Raw genomic sequence first — 23,083 nt, 5'->3', positions numbered from 1 at the left:
AATTCCGGCCCGTGCAGACCTCTATCTCCTGTGTATATGCTATCTGAAAATACAGTAGAGTTTCGCTTATCCGACATAAAACAGGCAGGCAGAACGCCGGATAATATGGATGTGTTAAGGAAAGACCTATAAAAAGTCAAACTATGATATAATTTTACACATTACGCATCTAATTATCATCTTTGCAAGAAACAAATATAATGCATTGACTCAGTGACGTATCCAGCGTGAGGTCCTGGAAGCTGTCCCTTACCAAACCTCAAGCACTTTTTAATAAACCTACTTTTTCCCTTTTGAGTTTTTTTTTTATTTATGTCAGATTACTTTGAGTCAGTGTCCAAACTGTGGACAATGCGTTGTTGTTATAATTCTAACAAGTAACACTTCCCAAGTGTAACACTCCGATTTTGATAAAATTTGGCAGGTAGATACTATACATAAAATAAACAAATAAGTGCTTTTTTATTTTTTTGCTGAAAAACGGTTTTAGGGGGCAAAAGCTCTCACCCAAAATTTGAAAGTTGACGCTCGAAAGGCAAAAACAAGTGGACAAAAGTGAACGAAATTGTGAACAGATATTGCGGACATAAAATTAGAGAATACGTGTTTTGTATTTTCCTGGAAAAAACGGTTAGGTGGGGCACAGATCCCTCCAAACCTTTGATCATGAAATATCAAAAGTGCTAATAACAGTATGTCAGAAGTGCCTAAATTTACATGAAGAATTGGAACAAAACTTTGTGTTAGGACAATAAGCAAAAAATAAACAAATTCGGCTTTTTTTATTTCCTGCGAAAAAACGGTTTTAGAGGACAAAAGGTCCCCCGCATGAATTTTGAAATTTGACGCAACAAAGGCAAGAAAAAATGTACCGAACTGAATGAAATTGTTCACAAATGTTGTAGAGGTAAGATGAGGAAATACGTGCTTCGTATTTTCCTGAAAAGAGAAAAAAACCTTTTGAGTGGACCGAGGCGTTGAGTGTCGGAAGGATTGGACCGAAGCGAATGAAATTGTCTGTAGATATTGGATATGAAAAATAAAGCCTCTCGTGTTTCACAAGTGTCTCCATCAGATTTCTTCAAATTTGGCAGATCAACAACAAGCACAAACAGTATAGCGTATTTTGTAGTATTTCACGAGGCAACTTTAACCCTTACAATGTTTTTCCGCATAAAAAAACACGTGCCGATTAATTTCCTGTTTGCTGTTGATGTGCCAAAATTGATAGGGACATCTTTAAAACACGAAAGTCCTTATTTTACATACAGTCTATACAATATCTACACACAATTTCATTTGCTTCGGTCCACTCCTTCCTGCACTTTTACGGTAATATTAACTTTTTTTTGAAGGGGCTCTAGGCCCCAACACTGTTTTTTCATACAAATTAAAATGCATTTCATTTATTGTTTTGCAAATTGTCCCTATACGAAGTTTCGTTGCAATTCTCCATACTCTTTAGGAACTTCTGACGTATACATACTTATTTGCACTTTTGATATTTCCTAATCAACAGCTTAGAAGGTCCGTGCCCCACTCAATCGCTTTTTTTCAGGAAAATACGAAACACAATTACCTCAATTTACGTCTAGAATATCTGTGCACGATTTCAAAATTTTGGGTGGGGAATTCTGCCCCCTAAAACCAATTTTTCGCAGAAAATAAACCCGTTTTTTTTTTTTTTTTTTTTTTTTTTGCGTATTGTCCCTACACAATGTGTCGTTCTAATTCTTCATGTCCTTTAAGCACTTCTGACATACTGTTATTAGCACTTTTGATATTTCACGATCAAAGTTTTGGAGGGGTCTGTGTCCCACCGAAACGTTTTTTTTTTGTTTTTTTTTTAGGAAAATACGGAACCCATATTCCCTCATTTTTCGTCTACAATATCTGTGCACAATTTCATTCATTTCGGTTCACTTCTTCTTGCCTTTCGGGCGTCAACTTTCATCATTTTCGATGGGGGATTTTGTCCCCTAAAACAGGCATTCGTTTAGTTTTTGCGTATTGTCCATACACAAAGTGTCATCGGAATTCTTCGTCCTTTACACACATCAGACATATTGTTACTAGCACTTTTGATATTTCATGATCAAAGGTTTGGAGGGGTCTGCGTCCCACCTAACCGTTTTTTCCAGGAAAATACAAAACACGTATTCCTTCATTTTACGTCTGCCATATCTGTGCACAATTTCGTACACTTTGGTCCACTTGTTTTTGTCTTTCGGGCGTCAACTTTCAAAATTTTGGGGGAGTGCTTTTGCCCCCGTAAAACAGTTTTTCCGCAGAAAATAAAAAACATGTATTCGTTTATTTTATGTGTAGTATCTGCCTGTCAAATTTTATCAAAATCGGAGTGTTACACTTGGGAAGTGTTACTTGTAAGAATATACCGTAATGCCATTGATACCAGGTGGAATTAAAGAACACTTTTAAATGGGATTACAATTTCGTTTCCGGTCTGTTTATAACATTACTGTATTAGAACGATACACTCATTGCCATTTGCTATTTTTGTTATGTGATATACGTAGCAGACAGTTTTCCTTACATGTCTCTAGAAAATATTTTTTGATTTCGTGTGAGTTAGAATTAAGTTTGACCGGTTTATAAATGACAAGTAAGAAACGTTTAAGAGAAATACAGAACTGTTGCATTATTATTATTATTATTATTATTATTATTATTATTATTATTATTATTATTGATATTTTTGAAACATTAGAATTACGTGCTTACGAGGATTCGTGTCGGGTCCCCTCCGAAAAGAAAAGCTGGATATGTGCCTGCACTGAATGATAGACGTATGAGTCAAGGTATAGACGAGCGTGCTAGGCGATCGAGTCCGGAGCATCAGAAACAGACTAAGACCACAACTTGCAGTTCTTCTTGCCGATTGATGCTGCTTTTTACCTGCTATGATATGTCGGATAATAATGTGAAATAAACGAAGGTCAAGACCATGGCGTATTGGTGTTTCATGCACCTAAACCTGTAAAATATTTGTGCCGAAAACATCTTTCACTGACTAGCTAAATTTGAGGGTATGATCGCTCATCTTGCCTTATAAAGTAGTCTTATAAAGAATATATATAGCATAATAAAAACCTTAAGATCAAATTCAATGATTTTCTATAGTTTTATTTTTTAATAACGGGAAACTTGTTTATTTCATCACGATAAATCATGTTTGATACTAAGATGTCTGTTTCTGACTATATATATTTTTCATACTTTATTGGAGACAATTTTTTTTTCAAGAAAAGAGGATGATAAAGGAAGCTATACAACACCATAAACTGAAAGCAATCGGTATTACTAATAGTACACTAATTCTAAATAAATACGTCATCAGAGGAAACAAAAAGTTATTTCCTAATTGTATTGTTTCAGTTGTATTAACATAAAAATTATACACTTTCTACAATGTTTTGTAAAGAAAAAACATTGAACAGGACCGGATGGGATTCGATCTGGTGTCAAAACAGTATAAGAATTACTAGTCCGTCACTCTACCCACTTGACCACACAGATTTTGTTTTGTCGCCTATCTTTTTCTTAAGAAATAAATGCTCATGGCTATAGAGCATGTCACTTCCAAACTTAAGACAACAGTTTTTCTCTTTGTTTATATTTTCCGTATAACATCTTGCTTACAGAAGCTAATTTATATTTGGCAGACAATTTACACCCTAGATTTAAGCCAATAAATGCAATATTTTGCTCCAATTTCCAGTTCCTTGATTCAGCTGTTCTCCTACTAATCTTGTTATTCCCTCTGCAATCGTGCTGTGCTACTCCAAAAATTCCCTCGAAAACATTATTGCCAGTATACACAAAACCGAACATAATTTTGTTTTTTGCTTATATTTTTATTATTTTATTATATTTTTTGGAAATATCTCCTTAGATGGATTGCTTTCTATTATCTCCACGTACTAATAACTGAATTTTACCAATAAACATGGAAAATGGAATAATTGCGAAAAATTGTGAGTTACAGTATACGCGCAATATTTTTTGCGTATGGGAGTACATACTATTTCAGATACTCTAACAGCACAAGATATGCTAGGCATTCGCCATTTAGGTGTTCTAAATTCATCTCCCAAATTTGATGCATTTGTTGTTGTTTTTTCTAAGCGATTGAGCACTAGAAACAATAAACACATTAACTTTATTAGACGGCAACTATCGCCGATCATTTGAAAGTGAATATGGAAGAACCATGAAATAAAGTAAATAGACACTCGTCATTTTTTTTTAATAAAATTACATGGCGAGCAGATTTTATCTGATCTCAAACGGTTATAATCGAATATATGCAGTTAAAGGAGCACTCTGATTAGCCGAATGCAAAGGACCTCAATATTATATTCCTCTACAAGCGATGTTCTATTCATTGTCTCTGTGGCCAAATCGGAAGAGAATGCGGCTAGTAATTCAAAGGTTGGTGGATCGCGCCCACCCTAGGATAGCCCTACATATTTTTTACTTGTTTAAAGTGTTGTTTAGACTCACCTTAATGTAAACACATTACGCATATAGATGATGTAACATATTTTGGTTGAGAAATTTTGTGGTACATTAACGCTTACGGCATGGGAAACATACCTAGTACATACTAGGCACGTTCCCCAGGTACATGTCAGGCATGTGCCTAGGGGAGGACATAGACTTCGACTATCACTTGCCATCCATGTGATTTCTTTCTCAGAAGTATATAAGGCACATACTGGACACAATCCCACGTACCTGAGGGAACATGATAGACATATGCCTACTATGTAATTATGTTGTTAGGGATTGTGAACAATCTTGCTCACGCATTCCATTTTCTCCTACTGCCAACCCTTTTTGAAGTGCTAAACTGAATTTGAGCAATTACACTCTCTTTTTAAGAATGTCCAGATACCATAATCTTTTGTGTAGGAGAAAGTGATTAAATCTGGAAACCATTTTATACGCGTAGATGATAATATCGGGAATAAAGACGAAATAAGATAATTCCGTGTAAGATTCCTCAGTGTGTACTGTAAGGTATATGGTTGGTCATGGTATAAGGAAATTTCGTGCAACATGATTCTCATGGTTGGAGATTTATATTTGTACTTAGATCTGAATGGAAAATAAATTAGTTGTTCATTATCAGTGCATCGAATATTTAAATCTACTAAAGGACAGTATACGAGTATCTATGAAGGAAAGCACAGTCTCTTCAGTGGCGCACGGTGACCTGAGAAGTGATAACAACATTGTGAGGAACGTCGATCGGTTTTTCGACTCCTGTTCAAGCACATTTCACTTTGTGATATCGAGACCAACGTATTCGTGACCTACAGAACCAACCAGCTCTCTACATACCCATATCAAAGCTGGTATTCACCGGTCAAGAGAGTAGGGAGTCACTGAAGATGTCCTTTGAATTGGTACTAGAATATTCACCCTCCAAAATATAGGTTAATACAGTAAGAACAATGATCCAAACGATTTTTAGGAGGGAAGGTAGAGGAAGATGTGACATGCCAAAATATTCGAAAACGACCGTGTTGAATCCGTAGATGTTGTTATCACTGAGGTGTATGACACTCCTGATGCTCTTAACTCCAAGCTTAATTGGTAAATTTTAACATATTTTGAATTCTTATAAAATTCGTGCATTTTCCGTACCAAGACCGGATAGTTTATATATGTATATATTGCGTTGCGGGGGAAGTTACAAATGCAACAAAAATCGCAGTAATTGTTCTATTGCAGCAACTACTGTAATCGAAGTTATCCTCCGATCTGTCTCAAGTTCTGCGGGCCACAACTAAATACTCATACAACATCATTCTAAAAATTTGGTGTAAACGATTCAAGTAGGGGCGGAGATATAGCCCGGACAAAAGATTGATAGCCGTTAAAAAATGAAAAAAAATAAAACACCCTGTATATTTCACTCGATCGACTTCAAAATTTGTAGGGCAAAACAACCTTAAATTGTGTTAACGTAGACTGTGTATAACGCGTCAGATCACATATCTTAAGCATCTAAGAAGTCACACGAATAACTCGAACATAGCTGAGATACACATACCTTCTAGTAGATGACGCCTGGACTGATGTTGAAGTTCTAGATGATGAATATCTCGTGCTGCCAATAGTCTATGTTCGACGACTATTGTTCAACCATAATCCAAGTTAATGGTTGTACTGGATAATGTTAGATCTCCCTAGATCTACTCCTAGACTGGACTCACAGTTGACTGACTACTGTGATAAGAGTACAAGTGGTTCTCTCTGTTGATACTCAACTTCTGATGATCCACTTCTGATCCAAATCCTTTCGGACCATAGGTTTTTATACTCAGTTTCCAGACATTCTGGAATTCACGTTGTTGACTTTTTGTATATCTCAGCTATTGGTAAAACATTGGTTTCACCCGAATTACATCGTGATCAAATTCTCAGACCAACAAATTTCTGCAAACCTGACAGTTATGCCACAGTCAAAGTGTGTCAATGTTACAGCATTACATCTTGATGACATTTCAATTCTTCAACCAAAACATTACAAATCACAATTCACAATAACATACAAACTGACGACTTAGCGTCTAGCCGTAACAAAACATAACATTCAACGCATATACAAATTATTGACGTAAACACAAACACAAACACGTGTTTACACTATATGACAACATTTCATTACTATACTTTGATATAACATTTAATAATTAAGATGCTCTATTTCCAAAATAATATGTTCCTAAACCGTATATATCCACATGCCCCTCCTTCAAAATGAGGGAACTGCGTTCTCGAATAAATTTCTTTCCAGAAATTGACAAAATCTTTAGTATAAAATACAAAAATAATTGATTATATTTCTCCAACACCCTGTATATATATATATATATATTAATTTAACTATTTATCATGTTTTAAAAAAAATCTGTCAAACATCGTTTATTTATTTACATTCATTCTGTTTTTTAAAAAAATCTTGTCGAGAGTTTTTACAAAAGTATCGGCTCCTGCCATCTATTGGATTATACACATAACTACATGTAACTGTCTAGCACTTCCTGTGCTCTGAAACACATATACATATACTTTTTGTTCTCTCGTTCTCGAAAACTTTCCGTTGCTTTTAGTAGCAAAGTCCAAACCAGTGTTTGTTATCTCTGCACTTGTTTCACTAGTATCAGTGTCTACATCACTGATGTTTTTTAATGAACATAACACACTTTATTATACACTCTTTATCTCGTCATGATACACTAATACATTCAGAAACAACGTCTCTTCTCGTTGCATGATTTTTACAACACAATTAAAATTCGAAAAATATCAATCACTTCACTATTAGTATCTTTCCTATTCGTAGAGTTAGCAACTCTGCGTAACTTCCTTTCGTAGATTGATGGCTCAGCAAAGTTTTTGGCTATGACATTGAGAAAAGTTCCACGTATGTTTCTATTTGTCGCGTCGCTTCGATACTTACAGTTGACTATGAAAACGTGTCCGCATTTTTTGTTAAAATTTGGAAAATTTTTCACAGAATCAAAATATCACACGGTCTTACATAAATTTTTTACTTCTCGAGTTCGTGGATAAATGTCTATCCGTGTTTTCCGTCTTGAAATTAGATAATTCCGTGATTTTTAGTGCATCTCTCTGAGTTTTGGTGTTGTGGAACATCTCTTGTGTACCAACTGTGTCTGAGTCATTCTGTGCGACCTCCCTGTGCTTTTGATAGTGATCTGAATTATTTTCTGTGTTACTAGTGTGTTTTCTAGTGTGATTTTTATCTACTACTGCATATATTGGAAATGATTCGTAGTGCTCTATGTATTTAACATCGTCATATACCTTATTTTTATTTTCTACAATTCCTATCTGTTCTTTCTTCCTACTAAATTTACGTAATTTAATAACTACATATACTATAACTATAAACGTCGCTAGTACTAATACTGCTAAAGTTGTTAATGCAATAGTAACTACCATAAACTTCTTCTCCAATGCCTGTAAATATAAATAACTAGTTGTGAAATCCCGTTTTTATTTATCTTAAAAACTAACATTACTAAATCTTTGTCTACGGTTCTCTTTCGTAAAAATATTACGTACTTTTACCATAGGCCTAGTCTCAATGTTCTAAATTTGTTCATTATTCCCTATAAAATGCATAATTGATGCATATTCTAAATAATGACTAGTGTTCTAATAGTTATGTAACCTATTCGGATACTAAAATGCTATTCTCGTTACATTTTAATTCGTTTGACGCCGTATTTCTCATTTTTTTTAAAGTCGTAAAGTCCTACATTTTCATGCACATTTATGTACTTAAATACACTTTACCACTAGTTTTACTGTTATATGTAGGTACTACTATCTTTATTGATGTTTATTCCATCATTCTTTAACATTACAACGTTCTATTTACTTAGAAATCATTCATATTACATCAAAAATCATCATAAATACGAGTAACTCCTCATGAGTAGGCGTGGCTTGTTGCTATGTGGCTGCCATTTTGCCTAGAAGCTCCACCCCTAACAACCGATTCTCCTCTCTCGCGAGAAACATGATTGCATCCTCTCGTAAGTAGTAACTTTCAGTGAACTGAAATGCTACAAGCTGTTTCTTCTATCCACATGAATATTGAAGTAACTAATGAACTAAATACTTTAACTTATTATTATAATAATAATCAATTTGCCAATTGATTATTCTATAACAATAATGAATCAATAATTTTACTCTTATTTAAAAAAAACTTGAATTTAGAAAATGAATTTTGACTAAAAATAACGTGTTTACATACAACTTAATGATAATTATAGACATGATGCATTATGACTGTATTCTATTTTGACTATTTCTCGTCTATTATCTATTATTTTTCTTACTTTTCTTACTTTCTTTTAACGACTTTTCATACTTTTTCATACTTTTTACGACTTCTATGTTTGATTCGTAAGCTTACTTAACTAGTTTATATCACTAGCATCTATAATATCTATTATTTGTCTATTTATCTAGCTTTTACTCATAGACAATTCTTTCTACTTCTTCTCTTTTTGCTTTTTTTTCATAGCTTTGAGCTACTGATTTCACTAATATTATGCTGTTATATAACCTAGCTATTATCTATTTACATGTTCGTATCTATTTTCATCTATGATGATCTATTTACTATGCTTATTATCTATTGCTTTTCTTTTTCTACCAAAACAAAGAGTTTTGTCGTATTAGTACTGCGTAACCGTTCTTATTCAACAACTTATTCGTTTCACCAAATCAAATAGACCAATCCTAGTTTTGTCTAGGATCACATAACCTAGGCTTTTCGACTCGCAACTACCTCATGCTGTAGGTAAGTATTTCTACATATTACCAATTGTTTCATATGCTAATCAAATATTCCTTTTCAGGTTTTTATTGCAACTTAGACTTTCTTTTTTTTTTCAAATAAATTCCATTCTTCTTCATATTCGAAAATGTAAAAACTTTTTTTCCACAACCCAAGGCGCATTCAACATTGATTTACATACTATGCTTACGTCATTAATACTTATTGATGATTGTTATTATTATTATTATTATTATTATTATTATTATTATTATTATTATTATTATTATTATTATTATTGATTTTGAACTTTATACTGCCGAATTGATCTATAAAGCTTACAATACAATACTAATAACAATAACGTCGTCGAAATTAATGCTATTATTATTCCAAATATTACATATATGATATAATCTGTTTTTAGATGTAGTTCTGGGATTGATGTATCGACTTTTAATTTTACTAATTTTTCGGTTAAACTATTTAACTCCTGCGTATTCAATGAAAAATTAACTTGTCTCTCCGTCCAATTACCAATCAATTTGATATGTTTTGAACTTGAATTATCCGCTTAGTTGGAATTACCAGCTCTCCTATTATTATGTTGTCAAATTTATCATACTTTATGAAACTTGATTTAGATTTTTAATTTCACTTGTTAATAAATTTTCGTGTTCATTTAATTTATCAATAGAATGAGACAACTGTTGATTATGTATTAGGTTATATGTCGATAGACCAATAGACGATAATCCCCGTAACCACGAAAATATAAATCTTTTATTTCTATGATTATTATTACACCTAGTTTTTCCATTTTCATAGACAAAATGACACGGTAGTAAATTTACTATGTTTTGTCTGAATTCTTTTTCTTTTACAGCATAGTCGTTAAGAATTTCGTATGCATCAGTACACTTATCATGTACTGGCACAGATTCTTGAAAATTCAAATGCATCTTTACAGTGGTAAACACCATATTCGTAGCATGTACAGCATATGCATTCTGCGTCAAAGCTAATCCAATTTCCGTTAATGTTATCTGTTGTTGTTCCTCCTCTGCTATGCCAATACCAATCAATAGTATTTGAAAAATGAAAATCTTGAACATGATGTTAACTGCAAATAATTAAAACTTAGAATTACTACCTGAATTTAATTTATTTATTTTAATTATTTTCTACATCTTTTATTTAGTTAATACTTATGTTTTTATTTATTTAATTTACGTTGTATGTGTACCTTGGATTATTCAACAATTCAAACAAATTTACTACATATCTCTAATTTTAAAAAATCTCTATTTTCCTAATCACTCTAAATTCTGTAAACAATACATATTTACCAGTTAAGGGATTTTTCAGATGGAAACCAAAATTTCCTTTGTATTTCGGGACACGGACTTTTGTTGATAAACAGCGGTCCATCTCGCTGTTTCACTGATAAAAACATTTTGTCTACAGATCCCTAACAAACAAAAACAAACTTATATACTTTTTGTCGTTACAAAAAACTTCACCTCTTGGTTTTTACACTCGTTGTTTTTTTTTCTTTTTAGACATCACTGTCTAAATCCGAATCATCATCTTGCCTATCAGAATCTTCATCATTCGCGCTAATAAATGGTTTTAAACGCCTTATATCAATTGTATCAATCTTCTCATGTCCTTTCTTCGTCTCATAATTTACTTTATTTGAATTACTATTCATTTTCTGCACTATAACTCCACGAGTGTTGAATCTTTTCCCAAAACAAGCTGGAATGCCTGCTCTTGGCATCTCACGTATCAAAACTTTTTGACCAATGTCAAAGTTAGGTTGAGAAAACTTCTTCTCGATCTGCTTCTTTTGAGACTTAAACCGTTTTTGCAAATTTTCGTACGCTACCTTCCTTGCTTCTTTGACAGTCCTTATTCGCTCCTCATTTTCTACATACTCACAAGGAATGTCCAGATCTTGTTCCAAGAACGTTCTGGGTTCACGCCCTGTAAGCAAATAATATGGCGAGTGTTTCGTTCCGTCATGAATCTGCGTATTCATGGTAAAAACTATGCAAGGTAAGATTTCGTCCCAATTTGTGAATTCACGGTCTATATAGTGCTTCATGACCTGCTGTATGGATCCTATGGCTCTTTCAGATGTTCCTATATTATAGTGAGCATCCGTATTGGCGAAGTTTAACTTCATACCAAAACGCTCTGCCATTTCTTCCATTACTCGGCTTCGATGTGTACTATGCCGGTCCATGGCTAGAATCTCAGGAATGCCATGCTTCGTGATCAGCTCTTCAAAAATTACTTCTGCTATAATCTCGGAAGTTATAGCGGGAACTGCTTTAGCAATTACATAACGTGTAGCACTATCTACGAATACAATCACATATTTATTCCGATGGTTTTTAGATCTTTTAAATGGCCCAATCTCATCCATAGTTACATGCTGGAATGGCATATAACTCGGGTACGTCTGTGGATGCAATGGTGTCCTACCAGCTTTACGCTTCTGAATCTGACAACTGATACACTGGCTGACTTTCTCCTGGAAAAACTTTTTCATATTCGGGAAATAAATAGATTTTAATGCCCGATTATAGCATTTAGTGTAGGAGTAGTGTCCTCCTCCATAAATCGAACAATGCAGGTTTTTAAATACTTGTTCCCTTAATGAAAAAGGAATGCACAATAGAAATTTCTTTCCATTTGCCATCTTTTGTGTTCTGAAAAGTTTTCCATCTTTTACTACATACCAGCGTGCTTGTCTTTCCGCTTTCTCGTCTGCTACCTCAGGATGTTCAATAGCATTCATAATTGGCCCGAAGAAAGAATCTTTCCTCTGCAATTCTGCTACGTCGACATCTTCATCGAAAGTGATGTTTACTTCGAGATCTTCGGTCTTTACTGGTAACGCATCCAAATCAATGTCTTCATCAGTGGGTTGAATATCGGTATTTCTTGACAATACATCGCTCGGGTTCTTCTCACCTGGACAATGCACCGGCGTATACTGGTATTGTGCCATTTCTAAACTGTATCGCAACAATTTCGGTGATAATTTTGGCGTTGTTTGTAAATATTTAATACATCTACAATCAGTGTACAACTCGAACTCTTTGTTATACAGATAGTAGTTGAATGCTTTAAAGGCACTCACCACATCCAAAATTTCTAACTCTACTATATGTCTTCTAGTTTCATTCGGTCTTAACACCCTACTATAATATGCAATTGGGGTCCATTCTCCATTTACTTGCTTTTGCATGAGCACAGCTCCTATTGACTTCGTCGACGCATCAGTATACACTCTCGTCTCTAGATTTTCTCGGAATGGTGCTAATAAAGGTGCATTCATCAATGCATCTTTTAATTTTTCAAAGCTATTTTGATGTTCCTCGGTCCATACGAATTTGTGGTTTTTTCTCAACAACTGTTGAAAACTAGCTGACATTTCTGCGTAGTCTTTACAAAACTTTCGTACGTAGTTCGTCAACCCAAGGAATGACTTAAGTTCTTTTGCGCTTGTGGGTGGCTTACAAGCTTTTTTGCCTGTATCACTTTTGGGCTTATTTCATATCCGGCCTCGCTTACAATGTGACCTAATGCCATTACTTTTTCCTCCATAAAGTGACACTTTTCTACCGACAATTTTAAGCCATACTTTCTTAGTCTTTGAAAAACAGAATGTAATACCGGCACCATCTTTTCTTGATTGTTTACATAAAGGAATACATCATCCATGTAATATGACACCGCTTCCGGATGAACGTTAGCTAATGTCATAGCCATGATTTTCGTATATATAGCGGGCGATTGGATGTATCCCATCGGTAATTTGGAATATTGGTAAGCACCGACGCCTGGAATGTTAAACGCCGTATACTTTCTTGATTCCTTAGAAATCGATACAGTGTGGTAAGCACTTTTAATGTCAAGCACGCTAAAGAATTTGTGACCCCCCATACATGTTAGAATCTGATGTATGGGCGGCAACGCCACGGAATGGAATTTTACATGTTTATTCAGCATCCGACAGTCGAGACAGGCTCTGATCGCTCCATTAGGCTTTTTGACGAATAGCATGGGTGAATTCTAAGAGCTATTACTCTCCTCGATAATGTTCTGTTCGAGCAGGATGTTTATTTGCTCTTTAACCTTGTCTCTCATCGCAATTGGTATCGGATACTGTTGCCTCCTAAAAGGAACTTCCGTTTCCAATTCTATTTTATGTTCTACGCCTTTAACTCTCCCTAACTCATTTTCTCTTCACGCAAAAACATCTGCATAATCATAACATAGCTTTTCCAATTTCTTTTTGATTTCTGGTTGAGTTTTCTCGCCAAATTTTAGCCTTGTTTTGTCATAATTTTTCCGTGCATCTAACACCTCTTCAATTTCATCATCCGTTAATCCTTCCTGTCTCAATTCTGACTCACTAACACATCCTTCTGCATCTCCAACTTTCAAATTCCTTGTTAACATTATTGTCTTGTTCGATGGATTAATTATCTCTAGACTCCGATTTTCTTTTGACAATATCGCTCTAGGTATAAATACATTGTACTGTGTTTCTAATAACTTATCAGGCTCTAATAGGTACTCGTTGTTTGCCCAAGAGTTGACTAGGTTGACTTCAACAGTCGTCCTAGTTCTTGGTAACAACTTCACTCTATGTCCTAAGACCCATTTCGGTTTCAAACTTGTCTTTATACTAATCGCGATATTATCGGAAACTATTCTTGTTTCCTGATCATTTCTACATTTCTCCCGAACCTTTGAACTGAGATTTTACTATTTCCGTAGTCTATTTGACAATTCTGTGTTCGCAAGAAATCGTTCCCGATTAACATTTGGTATGGAAAATCCTTTATTATTCTAAACTCTTGGTGAAATGTTTGATTCGATATTTTAAATTTAATTACTGCTAATTTATTAATTACGAGTGTATTTTGCGTAATACCCTTAATCTTTGTTTGTCGTGGAATAATTCGCGCACTTGGTGGCACTAATTTCTCATTAATGATCGAAATTTGTGACCCACTGTCAAGTAAAGCTTTAATTTGTCTATTTTCTATTTCTAATGGTAAATATACCATATTGTTTTCCAAATTTACTGAGGCAATTACTTCTCGTGTTCTTACGTTTCTGTTCCCTGTAAATGCGCCTCGCCCATTTACAGATGTGTTCAGTTTAATGACTAGGACCTGCGGTTTGGTAGTATGTTGTACCATTCACTTGTGCTGGTACAACTTGCACAAATCTTTGCTGATTATGATTATCAGAATAATAGGATTGTTGACAACAAGAATTCTGACAACTGCCTTGCCAGTTTCCCTGTTGACCACGTCCACGATTATTTCGCCAGAATCCACCTCGATTACCACGTTTGTTGTGAAAACCGTTATTTCCTCTATTACTGTTTTGACCTCTATTATTATTATTTGACCAATACTTGTTTTTATTTCCGCGATAATTATTCCGATTATTACCTCTATATTGCCGATTGTTTCCAAAATTTTGATTCTTCCCTTGTTTTCTACCTTGATTATCGGGTTTCTCTTCTTCTTGCGTTTTTGCTGACAATGCGAGTTGCAATTTATCGATCTTTTTCTCTAATTCCGCGATCTGCGTTAGACTTTGCGGCTCTTGTTTAATTTTGCGTTCTTCCTTACTTTTCCTTACAACCACGTGATCCGACTCGGACTCACTTCCTTCATCTTCTACTTGTTCCCTAATCTTTTTGACTAGGTCTTTAATCGTAACTTTTCCCGTTTCCTTTTTCACGCGCTTCGCGATTTTACATTTGTTCTTTTCGATCTTTTGTAGATCGTCAACGAACTTATCTAAACTAGAGTAGGCTATCGTCCCTACTTTCTCCATATAGTATGGATGTAATCCACCAACTATTATTCCAATTTTTTTTATGTCCGTCATGTTTGAGTCTAACCGCTCACAAAGAACGAGCATGTCATATACATAGTTTATGACAGCCTCGTCTTCTTGTTGCAAACGTTCCTTAATTCTGTCTTCGATATCGAGCGTCACATTCGATTTAGTAAATTCTTCAACCATTTCTGCCTGTAAATCCTTGTTTTGTATTTCCGCTGTATTTTTCCGTTTCAGGAACAATTTTATCCATTGTCTCCCTACTCCTTTAAAAATGTTAGGTATCAACTCTTTTCTTTTGTTTTCGGCGATACCTGCCATCTGACAAGCATCGTCGAACTCATCAAAGAAAGAAACGATGTCACTATCGTTCTTCAAATCAAACTTTGGTAGCTTATTTATGTCCGCGTAAAAAGTAATATTAGAAGCCATTTTAACGTCCTTATTGTTGCTATTTACTAAATTCTGATCTAAATTTATAATGGATGGAAAATCTTCCGACACGGATTTAGTTACCGGACTACTAGGGAAATTGAACACCGGTTCCTTACTTAAAATAATTTTGGGACTCGCGACTTTGTCCTGACTACTAGAATTATTTCGTCGTTCAGGTGTCCTTACACCAAATAAATTATGTACTTCAATACTAATTCCCTTATTTGCTTTCTGTGCCCTCGTCAACACAGTATTTTCATTCATTTATCAATATATACTTAATACAACTTATATCTTTGACTAAGAAGTGTGGGAGGGTGGTGCGGGTTAACCTGATTACTTAATCTACTAGAGTCAATGCCTAAGCCTTTCGAGATCCGAACCAAATCTCGTATTCAATTGGTGAACGTTAATACTACAAAATTTTACCATACTAAATTACTTAATCTATAAATATTTTAAACCGGGACTTGAACCATAACAATAGTGAGACCTACTTTTACAACTATTCGGGACTTGAACCGAAACATTTCCACCATAACAATGGTGGGTTAATACTTAAACTAAACTTGTTTCGTTGCGGGATTCAAACCACAACTTTCTGCACCATAACACGGTGAAAGCTACACTAGGACCGTTACAAAACCAGCAAATCTCCACCATAACAACCTCCAACCGTCGTGCCTAAATTGCATGGGGATAAATCAATGTGTGACGGTTGAAGATCGCTACTACTCACCATCTGTAATGAGTAGGTAAGAAGTGGGAACAGAAGAAAACCACATAAAGTTAACTTTCATTTAGATATTTGTATTCTATGAATATCATGTGTTAATGTTGTTAACGTAGACTGTGTATAACGCGTCAGATCACATATCTTAAGCATCTAAGAAGTCACTCACGAATAACTCGAACATAGCTGAGATACACATACCTTCTAGTAGATGACGCCTGGACTGATGTTGAAGTTCTAGATGATGAATATCTCGTGCTGCCAATAGTCTATGTTCGACGACTATTGTTCAACCATAATCCAAGTTAATGGTTGTACTGGATAATGTTAGATCTCCCTAGATCTACTCCTAGACTGGACTCACAGTTGACTGACTACTGTGATAAGAGTACAAGTGGTTCTCTCTGTTGATACTCAACTTCTGATGATCCACTTCTGATCCAAATCCTTTCGGACCATAGGTTTTTATACTCAGTTTCCAGACATTCTGGAATTCACGTTGTTGACTTTTTGTATATCTCAGCTATTGGTAAAACATTGGTTTCACCCGAATTACATCGTGATCAAATTCTCAGACCAACAAATTTCTGCAAACCTGACAGTTATGCCACAGTCAAAGTGTGTCAATGTTACAGCATTACATCTTGATGACATTTCAATTCTTCAACCAAAACATTACAAATCACAATTCACAATAACATACAAACTGACGACTTAGCGTCTAGCCGTAACAAAACATAACATTCAACGCATATACAAATTATTGACGTAAACACAAACACAAACACGTGTTTACACTATATGACAACATTTCATTACTATACTTTGATATAACATTTAATAATTAAGATGCTCTATTTCCAAAATAATATGTTCCTAAACCGTATATATCCACAATTGTAAGGCCTTAAAAGACTACTCACCAAATTTGGTAAAATTTAGTTGAATAAGGGCTGAGAAAAAAAGGGGTCGAAAAGCCCTTCAAAAATTCCGCATTGTCAGAAATTATCCTTTCAAATCTGCAACCTCGCTCTCCTTAGTTATAAAACGAGTTGCATAACATGAGTAGCACTCAAACCAATAACATACTTTCTTTTGTACAAATTACGGAATTCACCTCCGCCTGCAGCCTTGACCGAAAGGGCTTTTCTGATATGAATGAAAAACAACTAAGAAAACTTAAAAGTATGACTATATCTCTTTTAAACGGTAAGAGATATTAAAAAAATTATAATGAAGTTTTCTCTACCTTTTTCCATTCTGAACAAAAAGTGCTATTTACAATATTTGCATAGAATTAACCATAAACGAGTTACAAACGAAAAAAAGATTCTATTCTGGCGGCCATCTTAAAATTGTGACGTCATACAGCCCGTCTGCAATGGAATCAGGCAAAACACCTGATAGTAAATGATCATATTATTCATTACAAATACATCGCGACTAGTCATAATATTTCGTCATTCAAAATCCCTCCGAGTGGAACATATTAATATATGCCCTTGCTATTGAATGAAAAACAACTGAGAAAAGTTAAGATTGCGACTATGTCTCGGAAAAGGTAGGACATATCAAAAATAGTATAATGACCTTTTCTCTTCCTTTTTTCATTCTGAACAAAAAATGTTTTGTACAAAATTTACATAGAATTAACCATAAACGAGTTACAGACGGAAAGAGATATTAATATCTATTCTGGCGGCTATCTTGAAATTATGACGCCATAGAGCTCGTCTGCAATGGAATTAGGCCAAACACCTGGCAGCACATGATTATATGCTTCATTACAAATCCATCGCAGTAAGTCTCAGTACTTCTTCATTCAAAATACCATGGACTAGGAAATATTTTCTTATGCCCCTGCATTATAGCTCTTTGTTAAGGTTTTACTATATGACTTTCATAGAATAAGTTCAAATTTAAATTAAAATTTTAATCCTGATGCAAATCAATATAATATAATTTTACAAATAATAGGAGATGAAACCATACGACATTTTGTATTATACTTCTTTATTTAGTTCCAGAATACTAGTGATTCAGATTTCGATAAGGACCGTCTGAAGGGATTAATATTTAGTGGATTTACATCTGGCACGAAAATTACGAAGGTAAGTTTTAATATCGTTAAATGCCAAGTAATAGAAATTTGATTTAGAAAATATCTTGGTTGAATGAAAACACTCATATTGTACTAAATCATCATCGAAATTTATTATAGACGCTTTAATATTATTTTAATGTTTTATTCCAATATGGAAGTTCAAATTTTGTTGCAGAATCTGAAGAGAAAATGAATAAGATGTTAGAAAACTTGAGGAAGGGCTGTAAAGGATGTTAATGCAAATAAATGTTAGAAAGACAAAAGCCATGGTGATTGGAACGAAGGGGCGGTGTCAAATAAAGAAGTAGGAGGGGAGAAAATAGAACAAGTGAACTCTTTGAGATACCTGGGTTATATTATTAGTAATAATATGAAATGTGAAAGTGAAATAAAAGCAAGGAAAGGAATGGCGAAAGAAACCTTTAGAAGGAAGAAAATACTCTTTTGTGGGACCTTTAATAAAGAGCTGAGAGAAAGACTCACAAAATGCTTCCTGTGGAGTATTGTACTGTATGGGTCAGAAACATGGCCATTACGCAAAAATGATGAAAAACGACAGGCATACTATCTCTGTTTTTTTTTAAGTGACGAAGGCATACTGTCTCTGGTTTCTCAATGATCAAAACATACCGTCACTGGAAAGTAGATGCTAACTACCTTTAATAAATCCATTTTTATACACAGTAATTGACGAATAGCTTTGCACGTAAGAAGATTTTATTTCTTATGTAGAAATAGTTTCTAAGTTAACAATACCGGCATTTTTGTTATATTTTTCCTACCTTATGTTTTTAAAATGAGGTTTCTTCAAAGAAGTTCACGTAGTTTATGTTTCGATGTGCCATATTGATTTTTTTTTATACGTATATGTGTCTCTTTTTGCCTTAATGCATATAAATGGCGTGCTTTCAGCATGGGCAGATTTAGGGGTTGTCTGCTGTGGGGACGGATATTTCGGGTGTTTGGTGGAGGTTAAATCTTTCCTCCTGAGTCACCAGTTTCCATATATAACCAATGTTGAACAAGCAAATATGTTGTCTTCGATGGGTTCCAAAAAAACGTTACCATAAATGGACCATTTTGTTGCATGTATATCAACCAAGCTGAGTAAATGACTGCATTTTCTACATGTATACCCACCAAGATGCGTGAATGAGCACGTGTGTGTTAGTCTTTGTATTTGTCATCAGAGTTTTGCATAGAAAGGGCAAGGTATCACTAGAGCTACCTAATTTCAGGTACAAATAGATCTTTACTAGATCTAATTGTGAACGAAGCAGTTCTTTCGATTCTCGAATCGAGGTAGGATTGGCGATCACACGTACTGGAGGTTCAAAAGTGTGGAGCGACAGTCATCCTCTTTCCAGCGACACCGATTATAATTTCTGGTTTGTAGTAAGGTTGTGTAAAATTTTTAATATACCTATTGCGGAGATCTCACGATATCCATTTATTTCTATAATACTAGAATCCATTTCTTGTATACAGTGGATACAGTAACTTCCTTAAACGCGAATGGATTATAACCAAATCTGGTCAGTTCATTCATATTACAAATATCGAATCCAATCCGTCATACTGTTTCAAAATGGAGGCCGTTTGAAAATTTTAAAACTTCAAAACTCCTTTAATTTTGTGTCATATGATAAAAAAACAATGTGATTTTTAATTTTAGTTAAAAAAAACTTGGACAGTTGTTTAAAAAGTTATTGAGTATTTTAATTTTCAAGAGACCGCACTTGGAGTTACCTCATATTGTTGTGAATTTGGGACATTTTTGTTTGTGTGATCAGTATCACCAAAAGCAGTTAAAAGCAACTTGTATTTTCCTCCATCGTAAGCATTAAAACAAAGTCAAGAAATCGCTTATCAGTTGGAAACGGCTTGATACTGTGCGTCACGAAGATTGAACCGGACATTGCCGCACTAGTAAAATCACACCATGCTCAGGTATTTCATTAGCTTTCAATTTTAATTGCATTTTAATATGCAGGTTTTGTTGCATTCGCGTTTTCCTGGTATTTCAATATGCAGTTCTCATTAGTTTCATACCGTACCCCTTTCATTTAATTTCATTTTTAAACAACTTTGCATCTGTTGAAAATGTTTAGTAGATCTATTTTTTGTTGTTCTTAACAATACGTATAAAAATAAAAATATGCCAATCAGAGCAAAATTCAAAATAATATTGGAAATGTTTTCCGGTATTAGATTCTAATATGAACAAAAACACCAGAGGTGAAAAAAGTGCAGCCAAGTTCGTCAGGCTCAAAAAGTGTTGAGATGAGGATGGATGAGCCAAGTTCCTTGGCCACTGCATCTGAAAGGAACACTGGAACTTGGCGCGAGGTGTCTAACACATTCGAATACATTAAGATGTCTGTTCCTAGTTTCACGGCCGGGACATTTCAGTCCTAAGGCTAGTGGTGACCCCCAAATCCACCGCGCTCACAAACACCATCCCTAAGGGTCGTTAACATCATTTACTTCGACACTTCGTGAAAGAATATAAGTTTTCTTTGTCTGGGTTTCGAACCACCAATCTTACTGCAGTATACTGTATATGTGTCTTAGCGCCTTAGCAAAGTTGATATTCCTAAGGTTGATGGTGGTCCCAAACCCACCACGTCCACCACCACTATCCCTAAGGCTCCTTAACATCATTTTCCTTGACACCTCGCGCCAAGTTCCAGTGTTCCTTTCAGATGCAGTGGCCAAAGAACTTGGTTCATCCATCCTCATCTCAACACTTTTTGAGGCTGACGAACTTGGCTGCACTTTTTTCACCTCTGGTGTTTTTGTTCATATTTCACTTCTTTTTGTAGTTCACCATGTTAATATCGTATATTGGGATTCTCAATTGTGGCATATTGCTGGATTTAAATTTAAAATTGTACATTTTTAAAGGAGTCATAATGTGTCACATACAACATTAGTTCCCAAGGGCTCTCCCACCGGGAATCGAACACAAGACCCTGTACAAGAAAGGCGCACATGCTAGCCACTAGAACAGCGGGGGAGGATTTATTGTATTAAATATCTGTCAGAGCGTTATGTCCAAAAGAGATTCTAATTCATTTACCCGAACTACAAAATCACGATCGCTAACATCTCATTTTTCATTACCTAAATACGAATAGTATCAACAGGGCCCAAAACCCTTGATGCTGAATCCTCGCTGCTACATCACTAGACATAGCTGGTGTTTCAATATACTTAGTTGTTCTCTACCTTTTCACATTGCGAAATTACGGCGTTCATTACATGACGCGCATGTTGCGCAGTTTCATACTGCCTCGGGTTTTCCTTCCAATGATATACACCTTTCAAATAGCTTGTAAACTTAATAATATTTGCCACCAACATATCCTAACTGTATATAAAACTACATGAACTGACATAAATTAAAGCGATGCTTCCGTTGACGTGGAAAGTTGAAATGACGGTAAAGGTATGCTTGTACGTTTTCATTAGCATTACCTAAGTAAATCAGTAAAAATAAACAATTCCAACTTTAGAGTGGTTTTATGGGGAACTGAAAAATCGTTCCCATGGTACGTATTTGTATGGGACACCTTTTACACCCCAAAATTATACGGCACTTCCTGTAGGGCTACAATGATTAAATTTGACATGATTGTAGTTTTTCGGAACTAACCGACAAAAAAATTGCCAAAAGTGAAAATTTTTAATTTTTAGGGAGTCTAAAGGGGAGATGAAGAAATTCCCCATGCTATTTAAATAGGCCTTTTTTTGGACTTATAATTTCATATTTTAGGTACTTGAAATTGAAATACAAACGTGAAATTCGGTATGCTTCAACGTTTTCATTAGTATTACCTAAGTAACTCAGTAAAAATGAAAATGTCCAACTTTAGAGTGGTTTTATGGGGAACAGAAAAACCTTTTCCATGTTATTTATATTGGACGTCTTCTACACCCCAACATGTTTAGGCACTTCCGGAAGGGTTAGAATGTTGATATTTGGCACGATTGTAGCCTCCCGGGAATAACCAACAGGAAAATTGCTAAAATTGAATATTTTTAATTTTTAAGGAGTCTAAAGGGAGATGAAGAAATCACCATATTATTTAAATAGGCGTTTTCCTGGAATACAAAATCTTATCTTTTAGATAGTTGAAATAGGAAAATGAACTTGAAATTCGGGAATTGTAAGCTTAAGAGATGTGAGGAAGTAGCCCGAGCAAAGGCGAGGGAGTGGGGGCGAACCCCCGGAGGGAAAATTCAGGAAATATGAAGAGCAAAGGCACGAAAATCACTGTTGATAAAAAGGCTGATACGTAAGAGATTCTCACACTGTTCACAGATAGAGACAAGAAGTATCAAGAACATTTAAACATAACGACTGTGGTAACTATAATATAACTCTGGTACCAATATATTTACGAAATCGGTTACATTTTGTTGCTAGTCTCACAATAATTCGAACAATTGGATTTCTCATTTCTTCGAAAACTTCATTAATTTTAAACATTCTCACCTCTACATTATCTTACTTGTCAAATTAATTTCAATATCTATTTAATACCAATGACTGCAATAAAGGAAAGGTATT

The 23,083-nt window shown here is 34.8% G+C and overlaps 1 protein-coding gene across 2 annotated transcripts in view; it reads left to right on the top strand.

The window, feature by feature from the left end:
- The window catches only part of LOC145673764 (uncharacterized), a 330,178-nt gene that overhangs the window by 180,722 nt on the left and 126,373 nt on the right, over positions 1 to 23,083 (top strand). For both annotated transcript variants that reach the window (XM_081743515.1, XM_081743514.1), the window contains exon 6: positions 18,425 to 18,514. In XM_081743515.1, the coding sequence (XP_081599641.1) occupies positions 18,425 to 18,514 (90 nt within the window). The remainder of the gene's footprint in view (positions 1 to 18,424; positions 18,515 to 23,083) is intronic.

The sequence above is a fragment of the Thermobia domestica genome, chromosome 17, assembly GCF_964235325.1.
Source record: "Thermobia domestica chromosome 17, izTheDome1.hap1.1, whole genome shotgun sequence".
Classification (NCBI taxonomy): domain Eukaryota; kingdom Metazoa; phylum Arthropoda; class Insecta; order Zygentoma; family Lepismatidae; genus Thermobia; species Thermobia domestica.
This window is presented reverse-complemented; position numbering and strand designations above follow the sequence as displayed.